This window comes from Arachis hypogaea, chromosome 13 (assembly GCF_003086295.3).
Source record: "Arachis hypogaea cultivar Tifrunner chromosome 13, arahy.Tifrunner.gnm2.J5K5, whole genome shotgun sequence".
In the NCBI taxonomy this organism is placed as follows: domain Eukaryota; kingdom Viridiplantae; phylum Streptophyta; class Magnoliopsida; order Fabales; family Fabaceae; genus Arachis; species Arachis hypogaea.
Window position 1 is genome coordinate 127,476,336 of NC_092048.1, and position 19,486 is coordinate 127,495,821.

Here is a 19,486-nt window from a genome sequence, read left to right on the forward strand (position 1 = left end):
AAGATACAATTGGTAGATATGAAATATATTTCTTACCTAATTCATCCAACGATAATTAACTAAATTAGGATTTTTTCTTTTTGTTTGGTGTCAAAATAATAATTTAAATTACTTATACGAAAAAGCTATACAATCAAACAAAATTTATAAACAAAACCAACTAAATTAGAATAACCTATTTTATATTCATAGGTCACTTATCTCTAAGCTAAACGAAATCTATATAACTGAGTTTAATATAAACGATTTTTTATTTTGTTTTCGTTTTATTCTTAATTTCTCTGTACTTTTTATGATTTTTTTTTATTTACAGATTTTTTCTCTTTGCGGTCAATGTTGTTAGATTTGAATTCGTTTTTATTCAAAATTTTAATTATTTCATGGTGATTTTAGTTTTCGTAAAATAAAGTAGTAAAATCAGAATTTGTATTGAAAAATAATATATGATGCAAGTTTAAATCAATTGAATCAAGGTGAATTAAACTATTATTCTAAATCAAATTAAATCAATAAGGTTTGATTTGTTCTTTTAATCACCATATTTCATGTGTAGTTAATGCTCATGTGCGAATTTAAAAAGTTAGTTTTTACGTTTTTTTGTGTGTAAATTAGTATTTAAAATTATTGATTTGAATTTGAATGGAATTGAAGAATTTTAAATTATTTTTTCGATCAATTTATTTATGTTACGCTTAATAATGAGAGTTTCGGTGTTATTTAAAACACATTTTGGTGCTCAATTGAATTAACTCCTTTGCTATTTATTTTGTTATGCTAATTTTCTTATGTGATTCTGTGGTTGATATTGTTAGTTCTTATACTATATATTTGGTGATAAATAGACTTAGTTATAGTGTTTTTTATTTTTATGTGATTTTCATTTAGCAATGAGCTGATGAAATTTGTTGACTATGAAAATTAGTATTTCTGTGTTTTGGTTAGCTTAATGTAGTGTCATGCCTATTAATTTCTTGTGTTTTTGTAATTTTTGTGTGATGTTGATGAATAGTTTGTGCTAAAGGTTAGGATGATTTTTGTTACGATGGGTAACCGGAGATTAATGGGCTAGATGGTATTGGTTGGCCCAAACGTATGAAAGAGGAGGCCTGCAAGTGGGTTGACGATCCACTGGCTCCGTCCGACTTGTTCGTAAGAAAAGAGGGGGGTGGTACCTGCAAAGACATTCTGATGCCAAAGTCAGCAAAGGGAGCAAAACAGGTCTAGAGAGTATTGGGCTTCTTAGAGATACCTGAGAGGTGTCAGTGTATTTATAGGGATAAACCCATAACCACCGTTGAAGTAGTTCCGCCTTTCAAGGGGAATAACCGTCCCTTTATCTTAGGGAGGTTGAGATATGGCTCCTAGAAGTGGTTAGAGAGATTCTAGGGGCAGTTATCCTCTTGAGGGAGGGTTTATCTGCCAGCTAGTCCTCGTACCGACTTCTTTAGAGCAAGTCGTGAAGATAGCCGACTTCGTGGTATCTGGTTGGTGTAATGAAAGGCTCAACCCTTTTGGGTTGGGCCTTTTTACTTGGATCCTGGGCCTTAGCGTTGGGCCAGGGTATGAACAGTGCCCCTACTTGAGCCCAATTTCCCTTCAAGATTTGGGTTCGGGTATTCTACTCGGGGTCGTAGCCGACTTTTTGGAGGACCGACGTGATGGTATGTAACCGACGTGACTTTTCGTGACCTTTTGGTTCTTACAGTTACGTCTAATCAAGGGTCGCGTCTGTTAGGGATTTGCGTAGGGATTGATGGCTTTGGTAACGGTGCATTCTTATTAATGACTGCTCTGCTTTTACTATTATGCCCCTAGGATGTTTATAAATACTTTCCCTCTCCTTCGTTGTTTCGTTTCTGCGATTTAAAATTTTCTCTTCTACTGTACTTGCTCGTGGTGCAACCTCTGTTTGAAGGCTTTCATCTTCCTTTCCTTCATACCCAGACAAAGGTTAGTCCTTTCTCCTCTTTTCTACGAAAAAATGCTTCTGGCTTGCATGCTTAGAGAGAAGTTGGTTTGTAGGTTCTGACTCCGTATTCCCTTTAGAGACCATGTTTTTTATTTTTCTTTTTCTTTTTTATTTGTAGGTTTTTCTCACCTTTTAGGAAAAAATAATGGCCTTTGTAGACATTCTTGCTCAATGGGTCGATGTCACTGTATTTGGAGAGGAACCTTTGGTTGATGCCGAATTTATCACCCACCTTCGCACTCATCACCGGCTTTGTACGTCTGAGGAGGATGAGCCGAAATATGAGTTAGTGGCCCCGGGTCCGGAGGACCGGGTGTGTTTTGGGAGGGCCACTGAGGCGGCTCCTCATTTCTTCTTCATGTACGAGAGCATGATTACCCGTTTGGGTATTTTTCTTCCATTTTCTGACTTTGAAATTGATGTTTTACGCCACTGCCGAGTTGCCCCTACTCAGCTTCACCCCCAACTCTTGGGGTTTTCTGAAAATTTACCAGTTCATCAGCCATGCCCTGGAATTTTCGACTTCTTTGAGGATTTTTTTTCTATCTCTTCCATATGACCAAGCCCTTTAGTGGGCAAAATAATAAACAACAATGGGTGTCCTTTCGAGCTATCCAAGATCGGAGGGTTTTCACCCTTTTTGATGAATCTTTTCATGATTTCAAAAATTACTTTTTCGAAGTGCAAGCTGTAGAGGGTCACCACCCCTTTTTCCTGGATGATAACTCTTCTCCTCGCTTTCCTCTATATTGGCTGGAGGCCTCCCCCTGTGAGAAATATGGCCTGGATGACCTGGGTGAAGTGGAGGCAGCCATTGTGGGGTTCCTCCAAGAAGTGTGGGGTAGGGCCCCATATTTGGACACTAAAAAGTTTCTCCAAGGGTCTCCGACCTTTGTCCAAGCACAACTAGGTGGCTTTTATTTGTTTATTAGATTTCTGACATGTCTGACTTGTTTTTCCGACTTGTCTAATCTATTGGCTGTTACTTGCTTTTACAGAGATGGCGAAGAGGAATTCGAGTGAGTCTTACCAAAGGGTGCAGGAAGCTAAAGCGAGGTCCCGGGCCAGGACTGGTGGTGCCAGGGCGGTTATCTCTCCTCCTCCCCCTCCTCCCCGAAATTTGGGGACTCCATCAGAACCCATTGTGATTTCCTCTTCATCTGTTTCTCAGCCGCCCCCTCTCCCCGACCTTCTCCTGAGCCAGAGAGGAAGAAGCGCAAGGCTTTGGAGCCTGGCTCTTTCTTGGAGGGTAAGGTTAAAATTGATGCTCCTGCATTCATCCGGAAATACATCTATCCCCATACTCGTATAGGTATGGATGATGTTTCTGTCCGGAACCACCTTACCTCTCTGGCTGAGGAGAGTATCAGGGCGGCGGGGGTCTGTACCAAGCTCTTAGATATCTTTGAGAAGGCCCCTCTTAGTTCTTTGGGTTCAACCTCGAAGGTTGAAGAGCTAGAGGGAAGGCTTCTCATATATCAGGAGCATGAGAGGGAGATGAAGAAGGAAGTTACCAAATTGAGGGAGGAGAGAGATAGCCTTCGGGAGAAGGAGAGCAAGCTGCAGGCCCAGTGCAACATGGAGGTGGGCCTGAGGAAGACTGCCCAGGAGAGTTACCAGAGCTTGTTCGAGGACCTTGTGGGGGTTAGAAAAGATTTGCTGAATGCTCGGGCTGCCTACACCGAGTTGGAGGACTCCATTGCTGAGGGATCTGAGGAGGCTTGGAGGGTATTTAAGGAGCAGGTTGGGGTCATTGCCCCCGACTTGGATCTTTCTCCCTTAGATCCCGACAGGTTGTGATTGATGGGGCCATTGTTTATCCCCCAGTTCCTCAGGTTGTCTCCGAGTCAGAGTTGAAGACTCGGGGGCAAAGAATCATTGAGTCCCCTCCTTATTCGAAGGATGCTCCGAGTTCTTCAAAGCCCCAAGGTTCCTCATCCCCGACCCCTATGGATACTTCTCTCCCTGGCCCTGAAGCTGCTCCGACTACTCCTCCTGGTCCTGGTGGTGATCTGTCTACTCCTCTGCAAAAATAATTTTATTGGCTATATGGGGGCCCGGCCTGTGGGTCCCCCCTTTTTAAACTTTTTATATTTGTTTGTTGGTGGTGGAGTTTGTTGAACAATTTCTTCTGGCCTTTTAAGGCCGTAAACAAAACATTTTAAAAAAATACCCTTTTTGATAAGGGTTTAAGTTAACAAAATAAATACCCCTTTTTTTGGATAAGGGTTTAAGTTAACGAAATAGATACCTCTTTTTTTTTTTTGGATAAGGGTTTAGGTTACCTTATGCGTGCGTGCTTTTCTGATTTTGATTTTTCGAAGACCCCTTGATCTTTTCTGAAAACCTTTCCCTTGGCTTGTCTGAACCTTTTTGCTTTAAGGGTTTTAGGACGGCTTTTAAGCTTTTACTAGGTTTTTCAATCTCTTTTTTGTTATTCCTCGTACTCAATTTTGTTTTATTGAGTTCTTATGACTTAGGTTATTTTTGCGATTCGTTTTCTTTTCTACTCGGTTCTTTATTTCGACTTATGAGTCGGAATGTTTCCGAGTTTTTTACGATCAACTTTCATAACCTCTTTACACCGACTTGTACCTCGTCGTTTTATCCTGACGACCATCTAGGTCGGTTCATGAAATTTTCACGTTTTGTCGAGCTTAAGTCGGCGCGTTTCGTAGAAAGACTTGAAAAACAAAAAGGAATTTATAAGAGATATTGAAAAAGATCTTTATTTATTGGGGAGGTACCTTCTTGCTACTAAGGGTTTTTGACAGCCTATTTTCCCTTAGCCTCTACTATGATGCCTCGTTAAAAACCCTTCTCCAGAAAAAAACCCTTTAACTTTCGGGAAAAAATCGTGAAGTTGGGAAAAGAGTACATCAGGGAGTAGAGTTCGTTTTTAACTGTAGTACCTTTTCATATTACAAGCATGCCACGACCTTGGTAACTCGGTGCCATTCAGGTCGATCACTTTATAATAACCTTTTCCTAAGACCTCGCTAACTTTGTAGGGTCCCTTCCAATTGGCGGCGAGCTTTCCTTCCCCCGATTTATTGACCCCAATGTCATTTCTGATCAAGATCAAATCGTTTGAGACGAAGCTCCTTCGGATGACTTTTTTATTGTACCTTGTAGTCATCCTTTGCTTCCGGGCTGCTTCTCTTATCCTGGCTTCTTCTCGGACTTCGGGGAGCAAATCGAGCTCCTCTTTGTGCCCCTGTACGTTTCCTATCTCATCGTGGAGAATCACCCTTGGACTTTGTTCACTGATTTCTATTGGTATCATGGCTTCTACACCATAGACTAGTCGGAAGGGCGTTTCTCCCGTGGTGGATTGGGGCGTTGTCCTGTAAGCCCATAACACTTGTGGGAGCTCCTCAGTCCAGGCTCCTTTTGCATCTTGTAACCTTTTCTTTAATCCTGCCAGTATGACTTTGTTGGCTGCCTCGGCTTGTCCATTTGCTTGCGGGTGCTCCACCAAGGTGAACTGGTGTTCAATCTTCATACTGGCCACCAGGCTTCTGAAGGTAGAGTCGGTGAACTGGGTTCCATTGTCTGTAGTGATGGAATATGGTATCCCATATCTGGTGATGATATTCTTGTAGAGGAACCTCCGACTTCTTTGGGCTGTGATGGTAGCCAATGGCTCTGCTTCTATCCACTTTGTGAAATAGTCTATTCCCACGATCAGATATTTGACTTGTCCTGGCGCTTGGGGAAAAGGGCCTAACAAGTCCATTCCCCATTTTGCAAAGGGCCATGGAGAAGTTATACTAATTAGCTCCTCGGGGGGAGCCACGTGGAAGTTTGCATGCATTTGGCATGGTTGAGATTTTTTCACAAATTCCGAAGCATCTTTCTGCAAGGTTGGCCAATAGAATCCAGCTCGGATTACTTTCCTGGCTAGTGACCTTGCTCCGAGATGATTTTCGCAGATCCCACTGTGAACCTCCTCTAATACCTCCATGGTTCTCGAGGTCGGTACGCACTTTAACAATGGTGTTGATATTCCTCTTCTATAGAGAATATTTTTCACCAGAGTGTAGTGTTGTGCTTCTCTCCGGATTTTCTTAGCCTCTTTTTCCTCCTTGGGGAGGATGTCGAATTTCATGTATTCGACCAAGGGGTTCATCCATCCGAGGTTTAATCCGGTTACCTCAAGGACCATTTGCTTTTCTACTGTTTTTTCCACGGAAGGTTCCTGGAGAGTTTCCTGGATCAGGCTTCTGTTATTCCCTCCTGGCTTGGTACTTGCTAACTTGGATAGGGCGTCTGCTCTGCTATTTAAATTCCGAGTTATATGTTTGATCTCGGTTTCCGCAAAGCGCTCAAGATGCTCCAGAGTTTTTTCCAAGTACCTTTTCATGTTTAGGTTTTTTGCCTGATACTCTCCATTTATCTGGGAGGTCACCACCTGGGAGTCGCTATATACCATCACTTTTGTGGCACCGACTTCCTCTGCCAGCTTCAACCCGGCAATTAGGGCTTCATATTCTGCCTGGTTATTTGAGGCTGGGAATTCAAATTTGAGGGAAACCTCTATTTGGGTTCCCCTTTCGTCCACTAATATTATGCCTGCACCGCTCCCTGTCTTATTTGAGGATCCATCTACATAGAGTTCCCATGTCGTTGGTTTTTCCTCTTGATCTCCTGCGTATTCTGCTACGAAGTCGGTAAGGTATTGGGCTTTAATGGCCGTCCGAGTTTCATACCTCAAGTCGAACTCGGAGAGCTCTATTGCCCATTGAACCATTCTCCCTGCAACATCCGTCTTTTGGAGGATTTGCTTCATGGCTGGTTCGTGCGGACTCTTATTGTATGAGCTTGAAAGTAAGGCCGTAGCCTTCGTGAGGCTACCACTAAGGAATAGGCAAACTTCTCTAGTTTGTGGTACCTTAGCTCGGGGCCTTGTAGAACTTTGCTGATGAAATACACCGGATGCTGACCGACCTCGTCTTCTCTTATTAGGGCTGACGCGACAGCCTTGTCTGCTACAGATAAGTATAGGACGAGGTCTTCTCCAGCTGTAGGTCGGGTCAGAATCGGAGGTTGACTCAAGAATCTTTTGAACTCTTGGAACGCCTCTTCACATTCAGGAGTCCATTCGAACTGACATCCCTTTCTCAGTAAGGAGAACAATGGAAGGGATTTTAGTGCTGACCCTGCCAAGAACCTGGAGAGGGCTGCAAGTCGGCCGTTTAGCTGCTGGACCTCTCTTAAGCAAGTCGGGCTTTTCATTTCCAGGATGGCTCTACACTTATCGGGATTTGCTTCGATCCCCCTTTGTGTCAGCATGAACCCTAAAAACTTTCCAGCCTCCACCGCGAAGGTACACTTTGCGGGATTTAGCCTCATCCCGTGTAACCTTATGGTGTCAAATACTTGAGAGAGGTCTGACAAGAGGTTGGCTTCTGCCTTGGTTTTTACTAGCATGTCATCGACGTAGACCTCCATTAAGCTGCCAAGGTGGGGAGCGAACACCTTATTCATCAGCCTCTGATATGTGGCCCCTGTATTTTTCAATCCAAATGGCATGACCACATAGCAGAAGTTGGCTCTGGGTGTGATGAATGATGTCTTCTCCTGGTCTGGCTCGTACATCGGGATTTGGTTATACCCCAAGTAGGCATCCATGAACGATAAGTATTGATATCCCGAGCTGGAGTCTACTAGGGTATCGATACTTGGTAGTGGATAAGGGTCCTTGGGACATGCCTTATTTAAATCAGTATAGTCGACACACATTCTCCATTTGCCATTTTGTTTTTTGACTAGCACTACATTAGCTAGCCATGTTGGGTATTTGACTTCTCTGATGAAGCCGGCTTCTAGGAGCGCTCGTACTTGTTCTTCTATTACTAGGGCTCGTTTTGGGCCGAGCTTGCGTCTTCTCTGTTGTACAGGTCGGGACCCTGGGTATACCGAGAGCTTGTGGGACATAAGCTCGGGGTCTATCCCGGGCATGTCGGAGGCTTTCCAGGCAAAGAGATCGGAATTGTCTCTTAGGAGCTTAATCAACCCTTGCTTTAGGGCTTCCCCTAGGTTGGCTCTTATGTTGGTGTTTTTTCCTTCCTCTTCGCCGACCTGTATTTCCTCAGTTTTTCCTCCCGGCTGTGGTCGCAGCTCTTCTCGGGCCCTTGCACCGCCGAGCTCTATGGTGTGGACTTCTTTGCCTTTTCCCCTCAGGTTCAGGCTTTCATTGTAGCACTTTCTTGCCAACTTCTGATCTCCCCTCACCGTTGCTATTCTTGCTGGGGTTGGGAATTTCATGCAAAGGTGCGGGGTTGACACCACCGCTCTGAGTCGATTAAGGGTAGCTCTACCGATCAAAGCATTATATGCTGACCCTACGTCGATGACTATGAAGTCTCTACTCAGAGTTTTTGGTTTTTTCCCCTTTTCCAAAAGTGGTGTGAAGGGGCAAAAATCCCAGTGGCTTTATTGGCGTGTCGCCTAGTTCATACAAGGTGTCGGGGTAGGCTCTTAATTCTTTCTTATCCAACCCTAGTTTGTCAAAAGCGGGCTTAAAAAGGATGTCCGCTGAGCTCCCTTGATCTACTAGGGTTCTGTGGAGATGGGCATTGGCTAGGATCATAGTAATTACTATTAGGTCATCATGCCCAGGGATTATTCTTTGCCCATCTTCTCTTGTGAATGAAATGGTGGGGAGGTCGGATGACTCTCCTCCGACCTGGTAGACTCGCTTGAGGTGTCTCTTGCGAGAGGACTTGGTGAGTCCCCCTCCCGCGAATCCTCCTGAGATCATATGGATATGTTTCTCCGGAGTCTGCGGTGGTGGGTCTCTTCTATCCATATCGTCTCGCTTTCTCTTCCCATGACCGTCCGACCTTTCTATGAGATATCTGTCGAGCCGGCCTTCTCTAGCTAGCTTTTCTATCACATTTTTAAGGTCGTAACAGTCATTTGTCGAGTGACCATATATTTTATGGTACTCACAGTAGTCGCTGCGACTCCCTCCTTTTTTATTTTTAATAGGTCTGGGGGGAGGCAGCCTTTCAGTATTGCAAATTTCTCTGTATACATCCACTATGGAAACCTTTAGAGGAGTATAAGAGTGATATTTCCTTGGTCTATCGAGACCGAGTTCTTCCTTCTTCTTGGGTTCCCTCTCCCTCTCTTTTGTTGAGGGGAGATGCTCAGGTCGCCAGCTCGAATCTCTCAGTCTGGCATTTTCCTCCATGTTGATGTACTTTTCAGCTCTTTCCTGTACATCACTTAAGGAGGTGGGGTGTCTTTTGGATATGGACTGTGAGAAGGGACCTTCTCTAAGCCCATTGACTAACCCCATTGCCTCGGTGGGCAGGTCTTGGATTTCCAAACATGCATTGTTGAACCTTTCCATATAGGCTCGTAAGGATTCTCCGACCTCCTGCTTTATTCCCAGGAGGCTTGGCGCATGTTTTACTTTGTCCTTCTGGATGGAGAACCTCATCAAGAACTTCCTTGAGAGGTCTTCAAAGCTGGTGACCGACCTCGGGGGGAAGCTGTCGAACCACTTCATTGCTGCTTTCGATAAGGTGGTCGGGAAAGCTTTGCAGCGCATCGCATCAGAAGCATCAGCCAGATACATCCGACTTTTAAAGTTGCTTAAGTGATGCTTTGGATCTGTGGTTCCATCATAGAGGTCCATATCGGGGCTTTTAAAGTTTCTTGGAACTTTTGCCCTCATTATGTCCTCACTAAAAGGATCCTCCCCTCCTGGGGGCGACTCTTCTCGATCGTCACGGGAGTTCCGACCTTTGAGGGAGGATTCTAACTTTAAGAGTTTTTTCTCTAACTCTTTTCGTCGATCCATCTCCTCTCTTAGGTGCTTTTCTATCTCCTTTTGTCGCTCCCGTTCCTGTTCTAGCTGTTCCAAGCGACTTTGGTGGACATGGACTAATCCCATAAGTTCAGTTGCATGGGACTGCCCGTCCTTCTCCGACTCGCGCCCTTTTGAGGAATTTACCTTCGGATTTTTGACTCTAGAGGTACCTTCTCTGTGTTGATCGTTGGTTCCCTGGTGGAGGGTTAGGTCTACGTCATTATTTTCGGTGTCCAGATTCTCTTGTTTGGAATCTGTCTCCACATGACCCTCCTCAGGGGATCTGTCCGCCATCACTGGTTGATCTCTCGGGTCCCCGGCAACGGCGCCAATGTTACGATAGATAACTGGAGATTAATGGGCTAGATGGTATTGGTTGGCCCAAACGTATGAAAGAGGAGGCCTGCAAGTGGGTTGACGATCCACTGGCTCCGTTCGACTTGTTCGTGAGAGGAGAGGGGGGTGGTACCTGCAAAGACACTCCGATGCCAAAGTCAGCAAAGGGAGTAAAACAGGTCTAGAGAGTGTTGGGCTTCTTAGAGATACCTGAGAGGTGTCAGTGTATTTATAGGGATAAACCCATAACCACCGTTGAAGTAGTTCCGCCTTTCAAGGGGAATAACCGTCCCTTTATCTTAGGGAGGTTGAGATATGGCTCCTGGAAGTGGTTAGAGAGATTCTAGGGGCAGTTATTCTCTTGAGGGAGGGTTTATCTGCCAGCTAGTCCTCGTACCGACTTCTTTAGAGCAAGTCGTGAAGATAGCCGACTTCGTGGTATCTGGTTGGTGTAATGAAAGGCTCAACCCTTTTGGGTTAGGCCTTTTTACTTGGATTCTGGGTCTTAGCGTTGGGCCAGAGTATGAACAACTTTAAACACACTTTAAAAAGCTCAAAATTTTTACAAAGATTATTCAAAATTTAAAGGTTTTTCTACTAAACAAGAAACTCAAATAGAAAGAAAAATCAAATTAAGAATCAACTTATTACATACATAATAGAGAAAAGAAATGAAAATCTAACATATCACTTATTCAAAAGATAAATCCCCCTAAAATAAATTATCCTGCAAAAATTTATGTACATATAGTAAAGCAAAAAAGATTATTATGTGATTATATCCCAGAATCTAACTTTTTCTTTTGGTAGGGACAAGTTTGGATATTTTTCGGCAAACTTTATAAAATTAATGCGAACTTTATAAAATTAATAAAATTCGCCTTTCCTGAAGAATTTTAAATTCCTAAGTTTTCTTCGTGTCAGAGAGCACCATTCTTACTATACTGCTTATATGCATGTGTCATACACAATTGAACAAATAATAATTTGAACATATGATTTTATTTCATTTTTTTTATGAGTTTTCAAGAGTACGCATCCTTAAAAAACTAATGTGAAAGTACAAAAAGTCAAAAATCTCAAGTCATTTTTAAATATGGCTTAGGGCTTGTTTGGGAAGCTTTAAAAGTAATTTTTTTTTTAGCTTTTGACTTATGAAAAGTAGTAGTATTAATGTCTGGTACAATTTTTAAAACCAAATTGCGACTTTCTAAGAAGCTATTTAGGAGCTTATACAGAAGTTAAAAAAATGACTTCTCTCATAATACTTCTACTTTTTATCATATTTCTATAAAATAAGCACTTTTAAAGCTAAAAATCCAAACACAAAATAACTTATTTATAAGCTACTTTTAATATAATCATTTACTATTTAAGTTATTTTTTCAAAAAGAGCTTAATTAAGCTGTTTCTCCAAACTGGACCTTATTTCTGTGTACTCTTGGAGATGATTATAATGGTTGTCAAATATGTCAGCGATGTTAAAGAAATCATGCTTGTTGATTGTCTAGTATTCAACTTCCTAACTTTCCTTCTCATCCAAATTAAACAAAACTAGATTTTTTCAAAATTAAGAGTTTTGATCATAATATATATTTTTCTAAATTAGAAGCTCAGAGGTGGCTAGGAAACTTACGAATTTAAAATTCGTCAGGAGAATGACGAACTTGTTCTCGCCCAAAAAAAAGGACTCTGGAATAAAATCCTAGAATAATTTTTTTATGAAAATAAAGTTTTTTTTATTCCAAAAAAAATTCCGTATTTGAATTATTTCAAAGGATATTTTGACTCATTTACATGTGAATCAAGCAAATATGCAGCTAAGCATGTATGTAAGTTGTATAATTGAGAATAATAACTTCAATTAGACAAAGTAAGACATATTAATTATTTGTTGCATTTATTGAAAAAGATGTTAAAACATTACGAGAAAAATTTGTAAAGTTTTTGAACAAGATGTTGTCAAAAAAATTAAAAAAATACTTAATAAGAATGAAAAGAATTAAAGTTTTTTTTATGAGCTTGAACTTGAGATTATTCACTCATTTAAAAATACTTTTTGAATTAATGCAAGAAGCATTTAACCATGACACCAGAAAACTCATAGTAAAACAAGTTGACGAACATGACTCAATCAAGTATAAAAACAAATGCTTCTTCTTTACGTTTGGATGTTTGTCGTTGAAGATCATAACCTTAGCACAGAGAGTTTTTATGAAAAATTTAAGGGTTCATATTCATATTAAGAAACATATGGTTTAACTAGTTGAAACGAAGCCTCAGCTGCAGACTATTACTTTATTTTTGTGTATATGTGTTGGACAATAAATCAATATTCTGTTCTGATAGGCCTAGTGGGAGTCAGTATTAAATCAGAGCATAATGTTTGATCATTGTCAAATGAGTTTAAGAAATAAGAATCACAATTTGATTACAGGTTTTGCTAAAATCAATTTTTTGTAACTAACAAGTAATCAATAAAACAGTGCATCTACAAAAACTAAAAAAAAAGGGCAAAATGCTAATTAATTATGAATCGAAAAAAATTAATTTTCAATTTTTCTTTTACAAATAACTATAAAATTATTTTTTAACTTGATAATAATTAAGTACTTTTTTATCCACAAGAGCTATAAGAATCCATCCAGAGTTCTGGATCGGATTCGAGTTGAGTTCTAAGCGTTTTCTGCGAAAGGTCCCTAGAAGACTAAGAGGATGTCAGTTGAAGGTTATGTAAATTCAAATCTTTCATTGTTTGCTTTTTGACACGAAATTTTTTTTTAATTTTTTGGAATTTTTTCTTGCTATTAATGAATGAAGTGCTGAGATATTTTTCTCATACTAAACCATGAACAAATATAGTATGAAAGTAATAAATTTGGAAATATATGTGTAGAGTAAGATATTAAAAAGGGTAAAATATTAAATTGGTCCCTTACGTTTGGGTGTAATTCTGTTTTGGTCCTTAAGGTTTAAAGTATTCTATTTGAATCCAAAAAAATTTCATTTAGCTTCAATTTAATAAGACCGATAATCTAAAGAATAAGTATAAGCTCCAGAAACACAAAATCAACCGTAGATGCATCAATACATTTATTTATCATTTTTCTTATAATTAAAATGAAATATTTTCTATAAAACTAAAAAAAATGTTAAATACATGTATTGATGCATCCACGGTTGATTTTGTGCCTATAGAGCTTGTACCTATTTTCTAAATTATCGACTTTGTTCTTATACTGTTGTCATGTAGGACATTTTGTTATTTTTCTTTGACCTCACGGTGGGACTAAATTGAAGCTAAATAATTTTTTTTTAGATTTAAATAGGACACTTTAAACCTTAAGGACCAAAATAGAATTACGTCCAAACATAAGACTAATTTAGTACTTTACCCTATTAAAAACTATGGCATGAAATATCTCAAAAGAAGAAATCGTCAATAAGTGAAGTATTACTATCGATCACACATCACTGAAAGGTTATCCATGTGATGGCTTGATAAAAACGGGCCAAATGGTCCAATTATGGACTTGTACAATAAAGTTAACAAAGATTGTGGATCACTTATTATCTCCCATGTTTCGGATTTTGTGGTAATGATATTGAAACATGACAACTAAACCATTATGGTGTCTCCATGTATTATTGTCCTTGGCTCCTTGCTAATGCTTCATAGTGCATACGCCCAAATACATAGAATCTTTAATTTCGACTCTGAATATCTCTGATTGCGATGTGGCTGTTTCCGTTATCCTTACAAGTTACGACAATTAACGGAAAACCATAAATCGTCCCTACACTAACCGTCTAACGGTATGTGTATCGTGTCACACCTTTGATGAAGCCAGCGCAACAATAAAAAACTTATAATCTAGACAAACCCATTTGATACTTCTTTTTTTGGACAGAGATTTGATACTTGGATGATTTAATTAACTAATTAAATTGCTGATGCATTTTTTTATTTTTTATGGATGGAAGCTCTGCCATAACAATGGGAAACATTGTAAAGTTAGGTTCCCTTGCAAATTATATTGCAATAAAATATAAATAAAGATGAATCTCTTTTCTTTCTTTTTATTTATTCTTAGAAAGAATTGCTTAATTATCACTATATTTAGCAGGAACAGCAACGTCACTGACAGTCCTTGCATGGTAATTATTCAATGTTCGGCACTAGCTTTGTGAAGAAGGACGTAGTCTTATATTATTTTGTCTTTGGTTTCTCAATCTCTAATTTCCTTATTGTTACGACTGTAGCATATTTATACGTTTGCTTCTTAAGAAATTAGGGGAGGGTAGGGAGATAGAGAAAGAGAAGAAGAGTTATTAGGCAGAAAACAGTAGGATGACTGAGATTTTTATTTCACATGCATATTTAATTGACCTGCTCTCAAATAACTTAGCAGGAGCAAATTAAAAAGAGACACACATGATGAATATTGTACATTTGTGAAATGATATACACGCACGCTGTGAGGAGCGTGTATGTAGAAAGCAGTGGTTGATTGGATTCACTTGTACTCGAGAATCATATTGTTCTCAGGAGCCAAGCCAACGCAAGCTCTGAGGATGTTTTCCAGCATGGCTCTCTGCTTTGACAGTGCATTCACTACTGGTGTACCAGGTGGAACCTGCATGCACCATTTAATTTGAATATTAATTTGAATTAATGAATGAGCATAGCAAGCAGCTAGATTACTAGACTTCTTACAAGAGGGGCCTTGGTGAGGTAACTCAGGATAGTGGCAACCGGGTGGAACGAGTGAAACTTGCCCTGTAAAACATTCATTAATTAACTAATTAGGAGCATCGATCGTCGTTGTTAATTGATTGATTCAAGAAATGAAGATGTATAGATACCTCATTTTCAGCTTTGAACTGAATACGGGTGCTGAGCTCAGCAAGGAGGACCAAGTCCAAGATAATAGGTGCGGCTAAGAGGGAATCCTCGCAGGTGTTGTGCAACACGATTGTGTTCTTGCCACCCATGAATATCTCCGAAGTGTATTCATCCATGGCTCTCTTGCTGTCCCCCACATATGGCACATACTGATCATCATCATGAATGAATATATAGTAGTTAGCCATCAATCACCAAATAATTAAATGAAATCAAATCAAAGAGGGGCATACCTTAATAACGACTACATGGTCAGGGTGCTCGCCAGGCTCGTAGAGGATGCCATTGCTGTTGACCATATCATCAACAACGTTGCTCTTGGAGATTTCCTTGGAGCGGAAAGTTTGTGGGGCTGATAGGTTCATTCCATCGTTATTCCCAAGATGGTTGTAGCTCACTATTGATGTTGGCTATCACCAAATAATGAAAAACATTTTAATTAATCTAGCTAGTAGATTATTGATGGGAATTAGTGAAGTACATACCTTGATGCCAGCCCCGACCAGGAAATCGACCAAGACTGATTTCATTTTGGTCTGGCCACTCTTAAAGTCATCGCCGCCAATCAAGCTGTTCCTGTTGATGGAGAGATCAATGAGGCCAGGGACAAAAGTGTTCTGGGGGCTTCCATTGATGAAAGGAACATTCTCCAAGATACAGGCCAAGGCATACAAGGTGGAGGGAGAGATCTCGGACTCGTTCCTGTCCAAGGCACTTAAGAGGTTTTCCATCGTGTCATTCAGTCCCACAACCACGTTACTGTACCTCTCTGTATTCGCAGTCCATAGAACAACCACCTTCTCCACTTTGTTAGCTTCCTTAAACGCCCTAAATTAAATCAAAATTAATTAGTCATTGTTTCCTCTTAGTCTTAATTAGCTTAGTTAATTGCTTTTCGCTAGCTTATTACTTAATGTCTTTGATGATCTGTTGAACTTGTTCTTTCTTAGTGCCCTTAATCACGTTGTTGGCGCGTTCTTCTTGGTTGGCAGCGATGAAGTCAGGGTCGTAGATACCGGGAAGTGGAACCATGGATTCCATGTAAGGCCTCAACTGTTTCTGGAGATCAATGTCGAAAACCTTCGCCCTCCCCATCGCATCAGCCAGGTTCATGTTGCTGATATCCCATCCTCCGAACACAATCTCATCCGGGTTTACCTGCATACGCCATAATTAATTCCATCTTTCTATTATATTTTCCTCTTTAGATCATACACTTTTTAAACTCAAATTATTACAAGTGTAAAAAAAGATACAAATAACCTTTGCTTTTTGGGTTCAGTCTCTGTAAGTATATGCTAGTACCCATAAAGTTTAGTTTTCTTTTTTTTCTTTTAATAAGAGAAAACAATTATTAAAAGAGTCCTTTAGTATAATTATAATATTTTAAAAAATATGGATAAAATTAAAATAATATTTTTTATTATTAAACAATATTTTTTTAAAATTGTTATTTAAAAAATTATTATTAAAATAGAAAAAAATATAATTTTAATTTTAACAACACTTACATAATTATTATAACCACCATATTATAATCATACTAAAATTCACCTTATTAACATCGATTTTAGTAAGAAACCAACTAAAAATGTAGCCTAGTTGAAAAACAGATTTATTAGAGAAAAAAAAAATTAATCACCTACTATCCTAATTTTTAGAATTTTAAAATTAAAAATAAAAAGAAATTAGTTGAAGTTAGTTTATATTGGTAGATTTTTTATATTAAAATATATATGTATTTTGGTCATTGGTCGAAAAGAAAAGCTAAATTACAATGTTTCTCCCGTAACTGAATGAGAAAACGCCAGACCCCTTGGCCCACAAGTGGTGCTTTACGTTTGTACAAAAACGTTCACATCATTGTTTATTTATTTATTTCTCCTTTTCAATTTATGTCCCGTGTCCCGCACTTAAAGAATTAGTGTTTAATTAATCGAATTTTAAAACAAAAAAGGGGGTTTGTGGGGCTGGGAATGGTTGATCAAAAGGCAATATACCATTGGAAGGAGGCTCTTGAAAGGGGCATAGATTTCCTCCCCTTGATAAGACCCCACTCTGATGGCTGATGCCTGGGTCAAGGACCCAAAATAATTGGCTTGTTGAATCTTGTCCTTTGTTGCCCATGAGATACCCCTGCATTCAATTCATACCTACAATTGTTACGTATATTTCTTTTCCTTTCTCTCCACCACAAAAGTTTATTATTTCATTCCATAACTCAATTTTTGTATTTTATATTTCAGATTCATTATTCTGTCACTACTTTATAGTGACCAGAGTAATAAGTCTCCAGAACTGAAAATACAAAAATGAGTTATTCAAATACATTTAATGTAATTATAATAACCAAAAAAAAAAAAAATGAGAGAAAAGGATGGTTAGGGAGAAACTGACTCTCTGTTAGCAATAACACCACCAGTGAGGGTTGAACCGTTGTTTCCACCCCACCCCACAAGCATTACCCTAAAAGAAATAGCAACAAAAACCATGCATGTCAACAATAATACAAACCAGCACAAATGAAGTTATAGCCTTTTTACAAAAATTAAAAAGAAATGAAAGACTTGACAATATAGAATGGTGTAGCAAAGAAAAAATATATTGAGGGATAATTAAAGTAATTACCCTAGTTTAGGGACATGGGTGTTAGTTTTAAATTCATATTTGACGGTCTTGGGCTTGACAACCCATTGATAAGTGCCATTCTTGTTCTCGTGAACAAGTTCAGTGGTTTCATAGTTGTACACGGACTGAATCTCAGTCTCTGTGTACTTCACGTTAGGACTCTCAACCTTAAAACTCTCGATAAACATCTTTCTTAATTACTTTCTTCCTAAAGAAAGTAGCTAATAGTCAGGAGAAGCTGACCAAGGAGACTAGCTAGGGAAGCAAATTAAACACTTTGGAGAGGAAGTTAGGGGTGGTTGTGTGCAGCTTCAGTTTGCTTAAGCACCCTCTATATATAGAGAAATTCTTCCACTATGCTACTACACGTGTCGCTAAATCACTGGTTGCGGGTCTCTGCTAAAAAAAATAATTCAATAAATATTTACTAATTTTATTTATGCAAAAAAAGTATTTGTCACCTCTGAAATTAATAAATGCTATTATTTTTACATTATTTTTTTAAAATTAATTACTATTCATCATTATTGTTCTAATTATAAATTTTTTATTAAAAATAATTTAAAATAACATATAATAAATAAATGACATTATCAATTAATAGTGCCAAAATCATTTCTTTACTAAATGCTACTAATATATATCAAATAAGGAAAACTATAAATGACAAAACTTTTTTAAAACATAATAAATTAATATATTATTAAAAAATATATTTTCTTTTTTAAAATAAAAATATATACGTTTAATCCTTATTTATCTATTAATTTATTAATTCAGTATTGACTAAAATGAATTTGATCCTATAACATATTACATATATAATAGTGTTTGACTAAATACATTAATTTTGAATACAACAATAATAACAAATTTTTATTTTACTAAATAAAATCTGTACAGATCAAGTGACATTATTACGTCTTATTATAGATTATATTTACAAAAGAACTATTGATACATAATTTTTTTTAACTATTTTATGTAGGGACAATAACTCTAAATATGGTTGATAAACCTCAAGAACAAAAATTACTACATTAACTTGAAATTTGACTTAATTATGCATAAGAAATAAATTAAAATATTAGTTAATATGTGTTCTAATAATATAAGACATATGTTAAAGCTATCATTAATAAAAGATTTAAATTATTTATTTTATAAATACATATATTATAATTTTTATAAAAATTATTTTAATTAATAACTTTAATATTTGTAATCATTTATGAGATGAATGGAAATACAATTCGTCGTGGCAAACGCCGAGAGGTGCCAAGTGTGGACGCTTTTTTCTTGCTGGGATATGTGGGTCCCAATAGTGAAAGGAAGACACTCGAAAGAATAATGGGACGAAAACACCGATTGTGACTATGGAGTGGACTCAGTAACGTGACCCAGGATAGATCGGTTGTAAGGAAAATGTATCTGCTCAATATTTTTTTTAATTAAAGGAGTAAAATATGATTTTTAATTTTTTAATATTTTTTATTTTTATTTATAAAATTAATAATAAAAAAATATATTTTATTCTTTTAAATAAAAAAATTGAAAAAATTCATTCTCTTGTACTACTATGCTCCACGCGCATATCATGGCCGCGTTTCTCAGCTCGAATTTTATTAGTTGGTGGCAACCGACAGGTGTTCAATAGGGACACGTGGTACGATGTGAGGAAGACTCAGTGAAATGCACATGGATCGTGACTGTTTTGGAAAATTGCAAGGTAGCCTTGACCGTTGTAGACGGTTCCCTGTATTTGTTCGGTTTCCTCTTTTTTTTTTATTAAAGGCCCTCTATCTTCTGCAGCAGTGCAGTA

The 19,486-nt window shown here is 38.4% G+C and overlaps 1 protein-coding gene across 1 annotated transcript; it reads right to left on the minus strand.

Moving 5' to 3' along the window:
* Positions 1–14,459: 14,459 nt before the first annotated feature.
* LOC112733291 (inositol-3-phosphate synthase 1) lies at positions 14,460–17,995 on the minus strand. Its single transcript, XM_025782209.2, has 9 exons — positions 17,665–17,995; positions 17,434–17,502; positions 17,037–17,172; positions 15,947–16,194; positions 15,522–15,864; positions 15,270–15,446; positions 14,997–15,185; positions 14,848–14,910; positions 14,460–14,767 (listed from the first exon to the last, which is right to left on the minus strand). The coding sequence occupies exons 1-9, from the start codon at positions 17,850–17,852 to the stop codon at positions 14,648–14,650; spliced, it is 1,533 nt and encodes a 510-aa protein (XP_025637994.1). The 5' UTR covers positions 17,853–17,995; the 3' UTR covers positions 14,460–14,647.
* Between the last annotated feature and the right edge of the window lie 1,491 nt (positions 17,996–19,486).